General features: G+C 41.6%; 1 protein-coding gene across 1 annotated transcript; it reads right to left on the reverse strand.

Moving 5' to 3' along the window:
- Positions 1-7,092: 7,092 nt before the first annotated feature.
- On the reverse strand, positions 7,093-18,337 carry T265_14632 (hypothetical protein; the record flags this gene model as incomplete). Its single annotated transcript, XM_009174496.1, has 4 exons — positions 7,093-7,515; positions 8,919-9,112; positions 17,422-17,656; positions 18,230-18,337. Coding segments are annotated over 4 exons (960 nt in total), but the record flags the coding sequence as incomplete, so codon positions are not given.
- Between the last annotated feature and the right edge of the window lie 2,886 nt (positions 18,338-21,223).

Raw genomic sequence — 21,223 nt, forward strand, 5'->3', positions numbered from 1 at the left:
TGGATTAAGAATGACTTGCCACGTGACTGTCGATGAACACTTTCTGTGAAAATGCACTCACTCACGAACTAATACAGACACGACGGCAGCCCCAACTGTATCCAGCTGGATCATCGATCTGAGATGTCCTTTTTCAACTGGCTTTGGAAACAAATCCTTAAAAGCAATAGGTTTCGTTGAGAAAACAGATGGCAATATCTCGAGTATTATACAAACTGCAGCATGTAGGTGCCTTTCCTATCAAATTGAGTTGAAGAATAGCATGTAGGAGAGATTCGTCTGGTTTCAGTTAAGTTCCCCGAGAAGACCAAATTACTGCTAAAATGAGTGTACTTCGCACAGTGCATACGATTTTGGCCTAAGTATAACATAAGCCTGAAGGATTCTTGGGAACGACGCGTGCCTGATGAGCCCCAAAAAGAGCAGCACTGGTCGTCTGCTGTCAAAGAATTTTCAGCAACTTCACAAGTAGAGTGTACCGCCAAAGAAATTACCCGGGTCCGGTTTGATTATCACCGATTCATCATCCAAATAGTATGATAGTTCATAATAGTTGTATTTGATAGCTTTCTGACGCCTGAATAAACCACCAGTAACATATGGTACTGGCCCAGGGGAATTGTCCTTGAAGAGAATAACTGTCCAATACTTGCACGAAATCGCCCCATTCGAAACTTATTACCACTTTGAGGGGAAGTCTAACTCCAAAGGCGAGAGGCACTCCTAACGAGAGACCGGATTGCTCATTCTAGTCTGGAAACACCTACCTATCCTACACTTAAAGCTTCAGCTGCTTAGCACAAGAGAGCTAAGAGCAAAGAGAAATTGTTTTCAGCTATCCAGTTGTCTAAGTTCTGTCAGTAGATTTAACTTTGCTCATGGGAATTACGTCCTACGCTATGCAAATAGGAGTAATAACTCAGTATCAAGTTGGTACTGTAGTCCGCGCATATTTTCATAGTCACAAATCTGAACTCAACTGTAGAAGTGTTGTTTTATGGTAAAGTATCATTAGGACGCCATCTCAATCAAAACCACACAAGGTATCCCCAAACTACATACCTTTATTTGGGCCTACGGTGCATTAAAATCAAAACTCCACCGGTTGACTGTATCCATAAAGTGCATAGTTCTACGGAAAAGTTTTTGGATCCCCTCGGTTGGCCTGTGTGACAGGCTTTGAGGAAAAATATCCAGCAGAATTAGACAGAGAATAGCAACCTTTACTGCGAAACGCAGCTTATCAGAAAAAGTGCTTTTCGTTCTTCACTTTTCCCCCTTGAATGGCCCATAGTGCCTTATGAAGGCTCAACCATAATTAATATCAAATCTATATGACAAAGTTGCTTGTGCTCGCGTACTGTAGCCTAATTTCTGGTGAATAAGTAGAACGGCTACGTGAAGTTTTTTTTCTAGTCTAACTGCTAAAAAGATGTCATAGATATGAGTCCAAGCACGTGCCAATGAAGGAGTCTCCAGGAGGAGCATCATCTTGAGAGGTCATGATGGTGGGGTATCTCCGAGAGAAGTGCTGAATCTTTAAACAATCTCGTGGACCTCGCAAAATGAACCGGATCACGTGGTCTATCCCACCCACCAATCTATTGACTTTAAAACGCTCATGTACAGTAACTTGTCAGACGTTCTGACATGAACATGAGATTCCCTCGCCACACTGTCTCAAAGCAATTTAATCAAGCTTGCCATAACCTCAAAGGCATTTCCACCCCGTATAGAAGAACTGGATGTGATACCAGACATTCTGATCATGAAGTGATCGCTATTCTTTATCCTGGTACTGTGTGGTGATAAGCAGCTCAGGTGTTTATGAGAATTTAAAATGTTTAGAAGTATTTTGCCATATGCCACCACAAACGATTAGGGGAAAACCCATTCGTCTGAAGAAAAATTACATATGTAATGCGGATCAGGCAACAAGCAAGCGGACCGTAGTGTAATGTAGGCGACTGAGTCCGTGCAAATTCTGATGCCAACGCTCCAAAATCTTTACCTAGTTTGACTTTGCAACCTGGACTTTTACCGACCACTTTTGGTACGGTTTTAGTCCTACCCCCCGAAGGATGCACGCAAAGAACGAAACGACATCATTCAGTCCAACATCAATCTTGTAGACTTTTTAATTAACTACCACTTTGCACGGTATATACTACTGCCAGTTTTCGAGGCGTCACGCGTCCTTTTTGCATTGGCTTAAGGATAAGGGGATCATTTCGTCAGGTTTCTGTTAGGATTCTGTTGAAAAAAAGCTAATAAGCATTGTTCGATTTTAGTTCATATATTTTATATGGCCAGATTCGTCCAAAAGTATACGCGGTTTCCTTATACATTCATACAAACCTGTGTTATCGCTTTGGTTTTTCTAGTAATCTGTCAAAAATATAACAGTCAAGCAGTTACACGATCACTGTAGGAAGAACCAGTAATATTTTGATAGAGTGGACATATCACTTACTGATGTATTCGGATTGATCTGTTTTGCAGGAATAGCGAAAGGAATATTATCAATTTGCTTTGCATAACAAAACAATAAAGAAATACTGGTAAACGAACAAGCATACCGAACAACGTTTTTTGGTGAGATGCATGTAGGTTAAACGATTGAACAGTGATTTTGTTCCATGAGAACTGCTGGCATAAGATTTATAGAGTAGTTCGCCTTCTGGATGAGCGGCAACGCTCTATCCAGGAAAATTGACCAGGGGCGCCGTTCTTCTTAGAGTTTTGAGGTTTAACAAAAACAGTTTGGGAGAAATAATTGGGGCGACTTAACTGAGGTGAACTCATTCAGCTTGCAATATTGGGCCACAATACTCCGAGTACTCTCCTGATCAGATAATCATCTGAAATTCGTGGTTTAATCGGCTCGTTTTTCATCATAGCTTAAGCGCGCTGTACACTTCCAAAACGATCGTTCTCCTGCGGATGGGTTGCCCACATAAAAGGTTATCTTTGTCTAAGCACTTGAAAATCGTACAGTGCACATACTGTTACTAAAAGTACGCTGTTTTCCAAACCCATGGCTATATAGGAACTAATCCCTATAAGGTACGTCGGACTGATTTTGAAAATACTTATTTGGCGACAAGTAAATCAGTTTATTACTGACGGCTGGAAGACATCACTCCGGTATACAAATCATCTGGGTTACTGAGGTGGAAGCTATCGATCAGCATCAAAGCTAAACAAGTTTTGTGGGGGATGATTACCGTATCGTGGCATAGGACATGTGTTTATCAACCATTCGTCATTCCTAACTGGGCAATGACATGAAACTCAGTGGTGCCTAAAGCTTACAGAAAATAATCGAGAGTACCAGAGAAAACAAAAATCAAATGTGTTTCGTAGCTTTCTGACAGTTTCAGCCCGATTTTTATAAGTAGGAGACGCAAAATTCCGGTAGGGTAAAAAAGAGTCCCGCCTGCCGCTTAAGATCAGCTGATTAGTGCACAAAGTTACACAGGTTACTGAAGCTGGACGTGGCGGCATTTCCAGTAGTCTGTGATATATTGATGTTTGTCCCTGTAATGAGCAACACAAATCTCTCTCAAAGGTTGGTCACAAACAAGTTCAGTAGGGTGGCTTTTTTGTATGAATATTTTGAGTGGACTGCTCACGATTCACAAAGGCCCCACTGCCCGTTTTGCTTTCTTTGAAGCTCGTCATGTGGGGTTGGATTGCAGAATAACAGACCATTCCTTCAACTGTCAGCTCTGATAGGCCCACAAGTAACGTGGCATTCGAAATGGATGAACTGTTGTTGGTGTTATCCAAGGTGCGAAACTGATCAAACGCCTCAACATCCTGCTAGAAGTCATCTGAAATTCCGGGGATATACCCTTCCTTGTTTCGAAAAGGAAAATAATGAGACCGTGACAAGTGCTTGCAGAATATGACTTTTGAATCGATGGGATTATTTATCGAGTTAAAATATATTCGGAAAAAGTGGTCATTATTTGCGATCACGATCATATGTCTCGAAATGCAATCAAAAGTCAGAGGAGGTCCTTCTGTCGATTTAAATTTGAATTCCCTATGCATAATAAAAATATTGTTTAGGCGAGACATCTTTTCTTTAACGAAACCTAACCCCAAATGCCAAAAAAGACTCGGTGTTGACAATTTGCTCGAGCTGAAACGATATTTCGCCAGAATCACCCACCCTTAATGTCGGAATTAGAGCGGTGAGTGCAAATTCCCCATAGTTTCTTTTGGATTTATACTTTCACCCCAAGACTCAAGAAATGCACAACAACACAGTATTGAACCTAGTATTTTGGCCTTCGGATATTCTCCCCTATTAGGAATATGGTCGAAATTCCGCAAACGTTTCAAACGGTTTGCCGGATAAACATTTGTCAAAGCAACATCGACATACTTTGGGAAACGGCGCTTCCACTAAAAATTATCTGTTCCAACTACAACATATTTTTACTGTGATATTTAGGCGACCTTGACCGAAATCACTGTCCATCGCAAGACTCGTTATGCTTCTGCGTTCCCCTCAGTCTTCGTGCGGTATCATTAATGAAGACCTAAAGCATCCTTTCCTTTGCTAATAATTAATAATTTCTGGAGTTTACTGTTTGATTCATCCAATGGACGCTAGGTTTGGAAATAAACAAGTGTCCATCGGAATACACATGCCTTTCAGTTCTCGTATTCAAAGGGGAGTTGAATCTACTCCCGGTGGCCTACCTAATTTTGCTGTCGAAACACTATCTTGGGTCCATGTTTGCTGCCTCCATTGGTATAGTGAACGTGGCTGATCACACACAGTAAGCGATTGTGGAAAGTCATGCGTGGAATGCTTGAATGAACGATCTGTCCAAATTTCGCGCTACCCGGAAACCAGTCGAATAGAACCCCAATTCAGGTACCCATTCGACCTAAACTTGTAATTTCACTTCAATTTTGATATTATTTATAAATTAGATTGGCTGTCCACTTTTTCCTCCATTTTTCCTCTGATAACTGGCCCAACTGATGGCGACTCCAACTTAGTTGGTAAATGAATGTTTATTTGTGACCCATCTGATGTGCCCAAACAATTCACTGTTCAAGCGGGCCCATAAGTAGTACCATGCTACCAACGGGACCATGCAGCTGCGTTTGCGCAGAACATTCAGTTTCGTTAGCGCCACCTTATTTTTCAAGTGGTTTCAGATTTCGCTTGACTATTTTATGGCACACGATCCGTGGATTGTCCTTCCGGCCTACGAAAATCCCGCAAATTCAAACTTTCTCCTCGGTGATACGGTCAGTACGCTACATGGTCATTTTCTGTGCAGTCCATTGAGGAGTTGGAGCCAGTCTGAGCATCTCAGGAGGCAATTTTTGGTGCCAAAATGGCTGTGCGGTACCCAGAGGGCAAGGTAACAGTGGAAAAACCCTCATCCGTTAGCGCCACCTTATTTTTCAAGTGGTTTCAGATTTCGCTTGACTATTTTATGGCACACGATCCGTGGATTGTCCTTCCGGCCTACGAAAATCCCGCAAATTCAAACTTTCTCCTCGGTGGTACGGTCAGTACGCTACATGGTCATTTTCTGTGCAGTCCATTGAGGAGTTGGAGCCAGTCTGAGCATCTCAGGAGGCAATTTTTGGTGCCAAAATGGCTGTGCGGTACCCAGAGGGCAAGGTAACAGTGGAAACACCCTCATCATGGACTTAGGTTTCCTGGTCCACCATATAGAGAATGGTGGAATTTCTGTCGGTGCGATTCCTCCGATATTAGAAACCCTGTTTGTACATGACTTGAGACCATTTCTCCAATAGCTAAATCTGCACCAAATTTTCACTTGGATATATCGCAACGAAAGAGCAGGATGGGGTTACATATGAAAGTTCGCTAGTTATCGGGTTTCCTTTGGTTGTGCTTGTGACTAGCAACCTGTCTGATGGAACTGTTCTGTTCGTCGCTTAAATCGCGAGTCTCCTGAATCAGCTCATGTAGTGCGTTTTAGTGAACAATATTTCTGTGAAAAAACTAAGCAGACTTGAAATGTAGTTGTGAGGGTGACACATTTTTCAGTCTAATGAACGCTCACTCCGGACAATAGAAGTTTTGGTTTCTCGGTTTCTACAGCAACGAGTTACTAATTCCACCCTGCAGCCTAGTCAGGTTTTCTGTTAGTACTTCATGTAAATAGTAACATCTGGCGATTGCAAGATAAGATATAGAGTGGCATATTCTGTCGCCACTAAAATTTCAGTCATCCTTACCAAAGACTTTGGCAAAATTCCTTGTACAAGCGACAATTTAAAACTGAAGTGAAGTTCTTTTACGTGGCTCCTCCCACTCACTCTTCATTGTCCGAAACATATTCATCATTGGTAAACATTCTGGCATTCACGGAAGATGTCCTTTGCGACGCAAAAGACATAATGACGTAACTGAGTTATTTTGTTTACATGGTGAAATTTAGCGGTAGTGTCCCCATAAAGTTACGACTCGGTCCACAGACAGACTTTTAAATTGAATCGAATGATTGAAAGCCAACCGTGCACAAATGCTATAAACGGGCGATTTATACCGGTTTTAGACTACCTCATTTTTAGGATATGATTCCGTTACGCAAGTGGTGCGAAGAGCACCAAGGAAACAATTTTATTCTGCATGTAACATACGGGTTTTTTCTCCTATCAACAGCAAACGTAACTTGATGGAGTCTCAGGCAAGGACTCGGAGAATATGCCAGTCTGGTGAACTGGAGATAAAGTAAACTCAGGAATCGACCGTAGCGACTTTCCAGTACTGTTCCCAAAATACCATGTACTGGTAATAAAATTACTTATCACCCTATCTTTTAACAATGAAACCCCTTTTCAATGGCCTCCAAAGAGCCTATCAGTCCAGTTTTTGTTGTGGATTTTCACACATGTGGATTTGCTCTGCTTATTAGGTCTGTTGGTTATCGGCCATCCGGGGAAAAAACGAGTTACCCATCGACTAATTTTTCTTCGCGGATGAATATGGAGAGTTACCAACCTTTTCAGTAGTTCCCTCCATAGAGCGACTGACCTCCACTTGCTCCAGTCGAGGCCAACATGTGCATGTCAGACTAAACTTTACGCTGACCTGAATCTACGAAGAATCACGAAGAAGGTTAGTTTAAGGCGGTTAATCAAGTGTTTGTTGATTCGTTCATCGCGCTTAACGTTTGACGCCCAAACCTTTTGTTGCAATCTTAGGAGACATCGATGCGCACCCGGGTGGATTATTACTAAGATCACAGGGTTCAACACTGAACATAGCTCACCAAGGTCAACATAGATCGGCAACTTGAAGTTTGCTTCACACACACCAGGATTTCCGATCAAATCAATCACGCTCTTCAAAGGTAAATTCCAGTATTCGTTGTGATCCAATGAAGTGGCAGGAAGGGTAGACACCATGGTCATAGAAGCCTGGACCACAGAGAGCGTATCGAACTCCAGTAATTCCTCTGCTGTAACTGTTAGATCTTTGGCTCTGTCGCGTAGTTTGTCGGAAAGCTGTAAACGTAAATAACTCAAATGACCGTTCGTTACATTGTTCCTTGTAGTCAGTAAAACAATATAGCGTTAAACTTATCGCCCGGCTTCAGGCGGTGAATCAGCTTCTTGTTCTTGACACACTAAAATTAGAAAGTAAGTTTGTGAATAGTGTCGGTCGTATCTATTTGGAACCCCCCATTTCCACTGTCATTCCGCTCCCACTAATGAATAATGAATCCACCACCCTCCAGAATTATACATTATTATTAGGGGGTAAGCTACACAGCGTTGATTATGTTTTGTGACGGAGGTAAAAGTCAAATCATGAAGGTAATTAAATTTTCTCTTTCTTAAAAATGTCACCAGTTTACACCTCAGGAAAACACGGGAGTATTTTAAGTCTGCGACATACCGCGTAAAATTTGAACACAACACCACTGGCTTTAAGAATCCTCGGTTGCTCGGGGGGCCAAAATGTCGGATTATAACCTCTTATTATACTACGCCATGTAATAAGTAAGAAAACGGTCCAATTTTCATTATTCACATAGGGTTGGGTTCTTCGTAGGAACACCTCACACAACCAGCATGCGGCCCCTTGTCCGCAATACCCGAGAAGCTGTAAGCGGATGAGCCGCACTGTGCGTCAGCTATCCGTTTCTGAGCTGAGATATCAGGATGAGTTCCCGGTAGGTAACATTTTCCACAGAAGTTGTTGACATTCCAACCCATTTGATAACTTACATCATAACTCAACGATTCCTACGGCTCCTTTTGAGTTTTCTGCTTCGCCTGTTGTGTAAACGTTTGTATTTTTAAGCGTAAAGCTCCATCATCCAGTTTCTCCGACACCAGGTAACTGCGGCAACGATTTTCTAGCACTGTTGCGATGCAAGCTAAAGCAAATTTTGACTTCAGGTTACCTCAAGAGAAAATTTGACGTCAGCATTCAAGCGAGGCGATAAGTCCTGTCTGTAATCTGCGGACTGTCATTTCTTTGCTAAGCCACAGTGAACGATTTAGAGGACAGCAAATTCACTCAACATTCATGCATAAAACTAAATCAAAGTGCGTGCATCATCAGCAGATGTTAATTCGTTTGGGCACCAAGTTTCATTTTAGCATTTGATCACTCCAAACGGGAGCTAGCCGCACATAAATAGATAGCTAGATAGATAGATAGATAGATAGATAGATAGATAGATGGGCACCCAGACGGACATACACACAGGTAAACAGTCAAACAGCTGATGTCACTAGTGAACTATATGATTGACTTCTACAGAACGTCCACGCTTTGTATAGCTAAACTTCTCCTTTCTGGATTTACCACATTCTCTGTATACTTAATATCTGCTGACTTTATTGTCGTTCCGCTGCTTGAACAGGCCAAATCTCACAGCCATACAATGACAACACACCAGTTGAGATTTAAATTCACAAGTCCGGAAGTGTGAAAATAGAAAGGCCTTATTATGTTCACGAACTTTTCGGGGCGTTCCTCGGTGAGCAAGCTTGTCAAGGAGAACAGACCGATCCACCGAATCGAATGCGCTTTGAAAATCCAAGAATAATAGAATTGTGGGTTGCTTATACGTATGGCATTTTTTAGCCACTGAAGGAGTGTGAAAACTTGGACAACGCAATCTCTACAAAGCAACTATGACCCAAAAATACGGGTCAATTTCAAATTTCTAGAAAGTGTTATCTACAACTATCGGTACGCAGGAGTTCGGTGATTCGAGTATATTCTCGGGTGTGTACTTTTCATTGTTACTGAAGTTATGAGTTCATGATCTGCTAACCACTTTTTCTTCGATTCCATTTTGTTTTCCAAAGAAATCCCAACTGCAGTTTACGATTTTGCTGATTACCGTACAGTGCACCAGCAAATGGTCTCTCAGATGAAGACATCTCAGAAGTATTCTCATATAACCTGCTCTCCTCATGACGGTCACGAGTGAACTATTTTAAGGGGTAGGTTGAGACGATGGAGCAAGAAAAAGCCAACACGATGGTGGGCAGTCAACCTAGACCAACACCACTTCTAAATGACCGAAGAGGGTGTGTAAAACAGCGACATCGATGTGTTTAAGAATGCAACTAAAGGTGGTGTGGCCAGGCAGCACTGGAAAGATGATACAGGACGTTTCTGTTTTCAACGGATAGTAGCGCTAAAATTGGGTCACCTGAGATCCTTTAAGGCATCCTATTAAGGCCGAGTTAGGATAGAGTCGTAACCGTAAGGCCGAGTTAGGATAGAGGTCGTAACCGTTTTTTCCTTTTGTTTTGGAAACCAATATCCGTAAAAATTATCAGGACAGGGCCTGGTAACAACTTTGAGGGCCACTGTGCATCATTAAAATCGGTTGATCTAAAAGACAACTATGAACTTATCCCTCGGGCCACTAAAACTAGGGGCGCAAAATTGTTAAAGAAACTCAATTTGACAACCAAATGAGCTTTTGAACACCTGTCCGCTAATGAAGCTCAAGATTTAATTGCTGAAGCACGTTTGTTTTTGCGATGGTAACACGTTGCCCTCGTAATAACAGAAAATGCACTTATGACAAAAACTGTACTCTAACAGTGCCTCTGCCTATAGCATCTCCGCAGAGCGTGTCGGTAAATGAAATGGAGTGTCTTCGAAAAATCACACCTACCTCTTGGAACATCATTGCCTCCCAAGGGCTTTTATAGCTGGCGAAATTCCTGAGATTCGCACTTTGTCCCAGGATTGGCATTGCAACGGTAAACATTTGTGGCCCTGTAAGAGTGTTGGGAAGAACGGTTGAATTTCTGCTGATGAAGCAGAGTTCGACGCGTCAACTTCCTGTGGCGGCGATTCAAACGGTCTGTACATGAAAATTTCATTCTGAAATGCAGCTTTTGTCGCACAGTTAAAATTCATTAGTATTGAGAAGATGAGTTGCGTTGTTCAATCTTTTCTTCATTGTCTGGATCATAAGCAGTGCACGTTTCATGCATCTCGAGGCAGGTTCGAACCTGCGACATGCTGATCGGCAGCTTAACTCCGTCTCATTCAGTGACGGGTGAGTGAGGACTAGTGATAGACGGTATTTAAATTAAACGGAGTGATGCATGCGCATATTTCAAGCACGCCATTGACGGCGGTCCCAGCCAGTATCGAATGACAGGCCTCTAGTTGCTCGTGGAAAGATCACTATAGATCACCTTTATATGTGATGAAAAATTATGACGGTTTCTTCACCTTCTTAACCTAGATTAACTTCAGTAGCAAAGCAAAATCCGATGGCAAAAGGCCAAAATCCAAATTGGGCAGAATTTTCGGTTGCTTCTAGTGCAAGCAGATATAGAGATTTTGGTTTGGTACTATAAATAAAGGCAGTGCGAGTGGAACATCGAAAGACTTCTATGAAGTCGTAATAGTCCTGCTGAGGTTGCCAGCAGTTCGCATCCTGCGGTCCTCTTGAGGAAGAGTAGGTTGACCCTGCTAACTACTGATTGTTGTCTGAATACACTGACATTCGGCTACCAGTGACTAACCAACAGTACGATTAACTCGTTTTCAGAAGAAAACATGGTACCAATAGTCGTTCAGTAAAACAATTAGCAACACGCGATTGCTTGCTGACTGACTTCTTACGTAGAGAATTTTCAGATGGAAGGTCTAGTGAACTTGCGAATCATTCCACTCCCTAATCACCTGAGAAAATTGGGTGTTTCCATCGAGATTTCTTTCAGCGGATAAACTCGATGTTCTTTGTTTGAAATCGTGGTTATTTGGAACTCTTTTGGTCGCAGAATTGATACAGAAACTTCATTTGTTTTACTAACACTGATTTGCACCCATGAGTGTGTGGCCTTAGCCAAAGCCAAACCTTTACTTTTCCGAACGCTTACCACAAGTTTGCCCCGCTGCTATTATGGTCCTTTTGCGCTTACTGGTTTCCTTCTGAGACCATCCTTTCTCAGTCACCTTGCGTATGAGGTATAATTTAGAAGACTGTTAGCTAACTCGACTCCACGAGGTGTCTAAAAAATGCGACGCGATTTTTCTGGTTAGATTTTGGCCGGCGTTTTTAATGAAGTGTAATAATTCGATAACGTATCATATTCTGAGACCGTTTTTCATCTTGCGCGAAGGATACTGAGAGCAACTAGATCGAAGATATGAACCACTACCAATGAAACTCAGAGTGCTTCTCTACCGAAAAGGTGGGATAGCACATACATGGATAGACATGACAAGATCAATCAACATTTGTGAGTGCAAAAAGAACTGCCGAGCATGAAGTACATTTCGGGTTAACGATTTGGTACTTTGATTAGGTGTGCTCGAAGCCAGATATCTTCTCTTGAGCCAGTACGTATGGCCTCTCTGTATTCCTCTATAAAAATTCATAAGTGTCTTCCGGTCCAGCTGCAAATACCAACCCAATGCAAATGCATAAGATCATTGTCGTGGACGTGAAAATCATGGAAGGTCATTCATGTTAAGTATCCGACTTTAAAACTACGGTTTGGCTCTTGTATACGGAACTTGAGAAGAAGTAGACAACCATCCACTATTTTATCCAGCCAAACAAGTGCTTGTGGATTCAATGTGTGCCCAACTTAAATATCGGTGTTACTGCCTTCAGGCGAGATGACTTTACATTTGATGCGTAGTGAATATGCCACTCGTATTTTCCGTGACTGATACCCGCATTGTTAACGTATGTAGAAATCGGCCCATAGACCGGCTCTAACAACGTAAGTGACTACCTCACTGGGTGGCAAATCAGACGCGAGATAGACCAAGCAGTTCAAATTTATAGAGTATTCTGAATCAAACCCAATATTTCTAGCCAACAACGAGATAGAATAGATGGGACTGTTTCAGCCTTTAATGGGAAATCAAAAGCCTTTTGGAAACCGCAAACCAATTGTTTAGTTTGCTTTTAAACCCTACGCTAGTGAGTCCTCGCATGCTGGAGTCACACAGCTGTTTAGCAAATAAATATATTGTCAAAATGACTTACGATAAAGTCTATTCAAATACCATAGCATGTTTCACATATATTTTATAACAACACACCCCAAGGTGAATGTACAAAAAATCTAACCACTGGACTCAGGTGCTTGGAACTCGAGCAGTACAAATAGAGCTTTCCTAATTTGAAGAACGCTTTATTCCCTATGAAGTCTTTATTATGGTGAACGCGCACATAGGCAGTTAGAGGAATGCTTAATTCAACTCACTTGTTTGTATTTCGAAGTGCCCCTCAGAATTGCTGACAACATGCCGCGGTGCTGCACAAAGTAGGCAAAAAACGCCGACACCAGTGTTACAAAATAAAGATCTAACTTTATGAAGTACAAAGGGTATTTTTTTACACTGGGCGTTTCTTTAAAAAACTGACGCATAGGTTTTTGAATCCTGTTTAAAAGCATCTGGTCATCTCTCCCTTTCTTTACTTTGCCTTAATAATTATTTTTTCTCGATAATGATTGAACAGCAGCTTGATCTGCTGTGAAACTGCTAAATGAGACCAAGCTGGTGAATTGTCCCCGTGACAAGTATTGATCCAAAACGACTACCATTTTTTTCGAAGGGTGTTGGTCGCACGCAGTAGCAACACTTGAATCTTAGTTGGAACGGTGTATACATTCCCCGTCAGTGGATTTGTAGAGTCATGGAAATTAATGTTGTTATAGAAAACACCAATTTTGAGATCAGTACATTCACGGCAGTGTGGATAGTTCTAAGACAAACAGAGAGACTGGATATCTTGTGAATTCGGCAGACGTTTCGGAAGACTTGATCGTAATGACTGAACTGTGATATATCTAATGATATTTCGGTATTTGTTTTCGAATACAACTCAAAATTCGCAACGAATTGGCTGATTACTATTTCGTCTATTCAAAGGAGAAACTTATTTATGTTTTAACCAGAAAGTCCAAGCAGACAACTAATCGAGCTCCAACAACGAGTTGTTTCCCCCTGCTTTTGGCTGCATGTTGCAAGTCCTATATTCACGAGTTTGCAATGCCTAGAGTGTGATATGTTCCAAATCTCATTCTAAGTATCACACACTCCAGGAATTTAAACGCCCTTGACGTGAAATCCAGGAAATATAAAGTACAATGACAATCGCAAATATTTTTAAACTTTTGACGCTTGTTAACAACAGACTCCGAGCCTCCTATCGACAGAAGGGCAACCACATCCTTTTGTTTGAAGTTCTCTATGTAAACAAGAGACACTGAATTTTCACCCTGTAAGTAAAGGTAATCTATACTGAAAAGCCGATAAGCACTGTACAGCCGTTTCATTCTTATTGGGAACTATCAGCAGTGCGCATCTCACGAAACTCCGGAGAGTCTCGAACCCGCGACCTCCTGGCTAGTAGTTTGAACACCTAACCATTCGGCCACGAGCGGCTGATCAGCAGTGTGATCAACTCGCCCTTAGACAGGATATAGCGCCGCTCGTCCTTCAATCACGTGATCCACATCACGCGGTAACAAGTGTTGACCGGCTCCTTGAGCCACGATTTCTCGGACGGAATTTTCACTCATCGGGTGAAGTTTATTCTTCCACTGAGCTACTTATAAATTGCTGGTAGAGTGGGGAGATTTGAGTTTTTGTGGAGATTTCTTCCTGCAAGTGAAGTCGATATATGCTGAAAATTCGAGAATCACTGTACAGCTGTTTCATACTTATTGGAAATTGCGTGTCTTACTGTCTAAGTGCGAGCAATCACACCGCTCATCAGCCAATCGTGGCCGAACGCCTAAGTGTTCAAACTACTAGCTAAGAGGTCGCTATTTTTTTCGAAGGGTGTTGGTCGCACGCAGTAGCAACACTTGAATCTTAGTTGGAACGGTGTATACATTCCCCGTCAGTGGATTTGTAGAGTCATGGAAATTAATGTTGTTATAGAAAACACCAATTTTGAGATCAGTACATTCACGGCAGTGTGGATAGTTCTAAGACAAACAGAGAGACTGGATATCTTGTGAATTCGGCAGACGTTTCGGAAGACTTGATCGTAATGACTGAACTGTGATATATCTAATGATATTTCGGTATTTGTTTTCGAATACAACTCAAAATTCGCAACGAATTGGCTGATTACTATTTCGTCTATTCAAAGGAGAAACTTATTTATGTTTTAACCAGAAAGTCCAAGCAGACAACTAATCGAGCTCCAACAACGAGTTGTTTCCCCCTGCTTTTGGCTGCATGTTGCAAGTCCTATATTCACGAGTTTGCAATGCCTAGAGTGTGATATGTTCCAAATCTCATTCTAAGTATCACACACTCCAGGAATTTAAACGCCCTTGACGTGAAATCCAGGAAATATAAAGTACAATGACAATCGCAAATATTTTTAAACTTTTGACGCTTGTTAACAACAGACTCCGAGCCTCCTATCGACAGAAGGGCAACCACATCCTTTTGTTTGAAGTTCTCTATGTAAACAAGAGACACTGAATTTTCACCCTGTAAGTAAAGGCAATCTATACTGAAAAGCCGATAAGCACTGTACAGCCGTTTCATTCTTATTGGGAACTATCAGCAGTGCGCATCTCACGAAACTCCGGAGAGTCTCGAACCCGCGACCTCCTGGCTAGTAGTTTGAACACCTAACCATTCGGCCACGAGCGGCTGATCAGCAGTGTGATCAACTCGCCCTTAGACAGGATATAGCGCCGCTCGTCCTTCAATCACGTGATCCACATCACGCGGTAACAAGTGTTGACCGGCTCCTTGAGCCACGATTTCTCGGACGGAATTTTCACTCATCGGGTGAAGTTTATTCTTCCACTGAGCTACTTATAAATTGCTGGTAGAGTGGGGAGATTTGAGTTTTTGTGGAGATTTCTTCCTGCAAGTGAAGTCGATATATGCTGAAAATTCGAGAATCACTGTACAGCTGTTTCATACTTATTGGAAATTGCGTGTCTTACTGTCTAAGTGCGAGCAATCACACCGCTCATCAGCCAATCGTGGCCGAACGCCTAAGTGTTCAAACTACTAGCTAAGAGGTCGCTGGTTCGAGACTCTCCGGAGGTTTGTGAGATGCGCACTGCTGATGGTTCTCAATAAGGATGAAATAGCTGGACGTTGCTTCTCGGCTTTCTAGCGTAGACTGATTTCACTTGCAAAAAGAAACCTTCATAAAAAAGCCGAATCTCCCCACACTACCAACAGATACTGAAGTTCTGATTGCTAGACCCTACTCTCAACAGCATACGACTCAGTCAAACTCCAAATGATCAAGGTTAATACATATTTTTACACCCTCAGATTATCATTTACCAATATCTGAGTCGTTTCTGTCAGTAAAAGCTGCTTAATACCTCCAAATCGTCCGCCTCATGAAAGTTTGTGTACATTCTATTGACACCAAAACCCATCAGGATTTCGTTTGTCTCCAAAGAAAACCAGAAAACTTTGGCCACCAATCCGTATACATTCTTAACCTATGTGATTGGCTTACACGTAAATAGTTTGAACTTGCTTGCTAGGAGTTCATATCTCCCAACACATATCATAATTACTTGTTCACTGCTCGTAAGGTAATGACTAAAGTGCATTCCTCTTACGTTATTTCAGGAAAGTTTGTTACGAATTTTAACTAATTCCCGGACACAACTTCAGTCTCAATCAACATTGAAGTGACTTTCCTACTATCCACTTGTCAATAAGGCTTGGCCGCTAGATGTTGCTTGAAATTTTATAGATAACTGCATTCATCTGTGGCGTTTATCTGCTCTCATAGCGGGGATAGTACTACTCAGTGATTTATCTGATGAGCGTACTGCAGCGCGGTATCTGGATGTCAGTATTCTTTTTCTGTTTCTGGGCTGGATCGGCGAACCATGGAAGGTAGATTTCTCCGGTTAAATACTTGCCTCCCCTTCCACTTCTAAAATGGGATAGAGTTGACTTCCACTGCTTCACTGCTTAGTATTAGAAAATTATAGAGCGAGATTGCAGTCCGAACATTCTGTTTGAGTTAACATACGTGGTGACAGAATTGTGTTGACTGGTCTAATAAACTCCCTGAGGAACGTCATGGCAGAAGCGATAATTACGACTAAATCAACGACCAGGGACGCAAAAGTACCATTCTTCTTCCAGCATCTTTATATATTTCCTAATTCTTCCCGAGCTATTGGACAAACGTTTCTGATTCAAGCCTCGTAATTTATAGTTATGGTTGTCTGACTTGATGGTGGTGAATGATCCAGGATGACATAGAAAATTAAACTACACCAACGGTTGTACGGTCAAGATTGTGTTGGAAAGTGGGTCTAACTTTTATATGCATAGCAGTGTATAGCAGTTTAGGTGCACTTTTTTGTGGCTTGGATGAGTGAAACTTACATTACTAAACACTAAGGACATTTAATTAAAAGTATAAACTGTCATGTAAAGTGGATAACAATTTAAATTCTCCTACCATGTTTAGCCAGCCAGTTTTGTTGACTTTTGGAAAGAAGTAATCGGTATCTGAAGAGTTGGGGAGGTTGCCGAACGAATTTGAGTCCACCTCAACTGTGATGACTTGGATATAATGGGAAAAGTACTTTTGCACATCAGTCCTCATTTTGCTGAGGATTTTCGTCATCCTCAGCAGAAGTTTGGTTCCCTTAAAGAGATTTCTCAGTATTTACAATGTCGTGGGATATGTAGACGTATATTTATTTGGTTTTTGGTACGGATTGTTTCTTTAATGTTCGGCTTAAAAATAATGATAACTGGTGGCACGATACCTACTGATTATCCTTTCATTAGAGTCTCTGATAAACTTTTTCGTCATGGTCAGCTCGTCAACAAACCTCATTTTGAACCATTCTTACGAGATTACTGGGTCACAGAAATCCCCGTGACACATACTAAGATGACAGGAAATGAGAAAGAAAGGCAAACAGCAAACACACCTCCTCTCATTTCTTCTTCCGCAATATCCACCGCAGAGGCACATTGCCCGAAGATGACACTTAGATGCCGGTTTGTCGTAAACGATCTAATGTTATGTGATCTGAGGTCGCTGAGGATGCCAGATCCGGTTTCGGACAATGAGACGTTCAGCAAAATCACCACATCTATGTGCTCGCTTTGCACGTGGTAACGCTCCAGGTTACACTCTTTGAACCAGTTGGATTTCTCTTCTATCTGAGGTTTTTTTTACAGAAATGGGAGATTGTGACAAAGCGCATTTGTGTAATGAATGTATAATGAATAAACAGGCTAAAAGAAAGGATCGCAGATATATATTCATTAGGAATGATGTATGCTAAAAATGATCTCTTGGAGACGACTTGTTTTGAAAAGTGGCTGATGGTTGGGATATTGTTAGGTTTTAGTCCTCGAAGATAGTTCATCCTTGAGGAGTTCCGATTGCTGACTTTCTAGCTTTATGGTGGCTTGCTTAGATTAGAAAACCGCTTTTTACATAGCCATGAACGTCAACCATGGGCGATTTTCAAGATTTTGAAATGCTAGACATCTATGAGGTTATCTGCATGCTATTATCGTCACACACAAAAATATTCCATCTTCCATATTCTATTGGTTTCTCGGACAAATGTACCTTTAGGCTTACAGAACTAAATACAAAAACTCAACGCTTAGTCGTCAAGCATTTATCTGATACTTTCAACCAATTCATGTGAAATAATATTTAACGTTACCGATGACACCTTTTCCAGTGAAGCATCACAAACAGCTCATCTGAAAAAAACCCACCTGCGAACAAACCACTTGGTGAAGGTACTTTCTCAGTTTTCCAACATTCTTCGCCTCCTTGAACTGGTGCTCAATAAAGTTCAATTTCAAAAGGATTCGAAAGTCCGCATCTGTCAGACAGAAAACAGTTTATGATGTTTCCTGGGCGAACGTAAAGCGCTGGATATTACACTGGATTTGGCAAGAGAGCGGAGACGTTGAAATTATTGAATGGATATCGAGCAGTCGAAGCTAAGCCTCTTTACGGGGAAACTTTCCGCTATGACAACTTGCGACGAGCATGCTGTTGGTGCAGTACACTGTCCTGCTGATGACACCGTGAAAATAATTCAGAAAATCTCGTTTGTGCTTATAATTTGTGAGTAGTGTAACAACTGCTACAACTGCTACTGCGTTTACGTACTCATAGTTGTACAGTGAAATGATATTTTGTCTGTTACCAAAGTATTTTGATCTTCATTGCGCTGTGCGATATGTCAGAGTAGCAGCTGGAAGGTCAAAAACTTCAGCCTGGCTAGGTGTCAGGTTTTAAACTCCGATTGCACTAATTTGGGCTGTGTATGCAATTCAGAGTGCGCGCTGAAAACACCTGATTTGCCCTTCAAAACAAGCGGAAGGTCATCTGCTCGAAAGACAGTATTCCCTAGAATCATGGATGACCACCTCCAGTACCTCAAAATAATTCTATCATGTCACCATAGAGATCGTCTAAATAATCTTTTCTGTGTCACGCACACTTGCCTTGCAGAAGTTATGGAGTTTACGCGGGCATCATAAAAGCGATGATGTAGAACGTTTTTTAATGAAAGTCAGGAAGCCTCACCTGAGTACCCCTTTGAAATGGAGCGTTTTTAGGCTGGAAAACTTAAGCTCAGAGTTTTAAATTAAAAAATTCTGTTTCCACTCATATCGTTTGCAATCCCAGATAACACCGGCTTTATGTTTACTTGGTAACCTGCGGGCGTTGTAGCGTATCTAGGTAAGGAATAAACGTGTTAAAATATGACGCAATGCAACACAATAATAAGAGGATCACATGTAAAGCTAACCAGTGCCACCGCTTGTAGAGGGCACTCATGTTTAGGTTTCTTTCGACGAGCTCAGGATGGGTTTTTACATGCCCCAACGGTACTTTAGCAAATCCACTGTCTCATGAGATATCAGCATCCCACCCAGGTAAGTTGGTGTTACGAATGATATTCCTGTGTTCAGATGAGAACAGCAGGTGAATTACTAATCTAATTTCTCTTCCTCAAGTAAGCATGAATGGATCATTTGCGTATCCTCACGAGATCTATATTTCTGGTATCGTTTTTTGGTTCAATTATTTTGCCTTTAGATGATGATGCTGAGACACACTAAACCCTGCATAGATTTGGCGTGGCTGTCATTGGTACTGCAAAGGTGGCATGTTCAAATAACAGTGGTGTGCCCACTTTAGACACTAACTAACTCTTCAGTGAATCCACAGGCAGTCCAGGTACCGCTGATTCGGTAGATCAGCGTATCTTATGACTCTAATCGCCTGAAGTGGTTGTCGGGTGCTTCACGTATTTCAAGAGCAGAGACAGTATCATTTGCAATTCTGTAGCTTGGGGCGTAAACCTAGTGTTTGGTGGCCCGTTTAATTTTCCGTGATTTTTTTTTCAGAATGCACATTATTAAAATCGACGTGTAGATTTTGTTGGGTGTGTGGGGTAATGGTTATGAGAGTTTTCGCGACTGGCTGGTGTAGTGCACGTTTCCTGCGATGTCCCCTTAAGCTTGCATTCTCAAACGCATCAGTCTGAAAGAAGTTTGGCAAACAGATCAGAGTTGTATTCCATGAATAACCCGATTATCTCTTGGAGCCTATACTAAACTACACTACATAGCTCATTGTCAGTGCTTGCCGTTGTGAGTGTACTCAGAGTCCTCGGTCGTATATTCTCGGCCAGTGAGGTCTGGATATGATTGCCGTCCAGAGAACATGTTTCAGTAGCGATATAAATGACGGTAAATTTGTTGGTGAAACCAAGGTCTCCACATCATTAGTAAACTCAAGTGAAAGATGATTCATTTTTTAATTTATCCCAATGGGAAGACAACTGGACTTGGTACTACCACTCCAAGTCATTGAGGCTTTGAGGAAATCTCAAACTAAGAATAATGGTATGCTGCATCCCACAACAACACCTGGTGAAATCGTCCGCACGTTCTAACTTGTGGGTTGTGCAATTAACCTTAGAATTTACCAGCGTACATCTGTTGACCCTAGTGTCACGTGACCAACCCTCCACCAATCAACTGAAGCCTGCAGTGTGGGAAATGCCAGCTTTGGACAAATCTGTCGGAACTTCCTGACACTTTGCATCATTATGCAGTGAAAACTCGCAGGAATTTTGCGCTTGTGACGACCACCAGTAGCCACTTCAAAGTAGACATATATACAGCGATTTAATATACGATTGTTTAGTTAGATGGTGGAATTTTTCAACACAATAACAAATGAACAAAATTCCCAGGTCAAACAAATAATATATCCATCTACTTTTTTTGTAGTTCTCAAATTTAATATCCATTAAACGCCAAATGAAGCGCAAGCAGAGTGACGATGGTAGGACTGATAGCAGAAAATTTACCTGAGGAGTTCAGAACTAAATTCAAAAACGTAAAAATACACGGATTAAATTTAAGGAACGATTTGCAAGGTTGAGAACAATGTAAACAGTTGCCGTGAGATATTTCGATGTCTTTGAGTGTGAAGCAATCGACTTTTTGTCACGCGCGTCATGTGTGCTGGCCTAAACGGGATAGGTAAACAGAAGATTGGCTTATCCGTGATGATTGTCTCGGAATGTTTCTCTTTGTGGCTGCATGCTAAGTTAACGGAGAAATTGCGATCAAAGCTAGCATCCTTGATTGACAAACTACATATACTGCATAAAAGTGGATTTGATACTCTTTCACATACAGGTAAGCCTGGGTCGAAAACGTCACGAAATTTACCTTTCC

The sequence above is a fragment of the Opisthorchis viverrini genome (genome assembly GCF_000715545.1).
Source record: "Opisthorchis viverrini unplaced genomic scaffold opera_v5_230, whole genome shotgun sequence".
Taxonomy (NCBI): Eukaryota; Metazoa; Platyhelminthes; class Trematoda; order Opisthorchiida; family Opisthorchiidae; genus Opisthorchis; species Opisthorchis viverrini.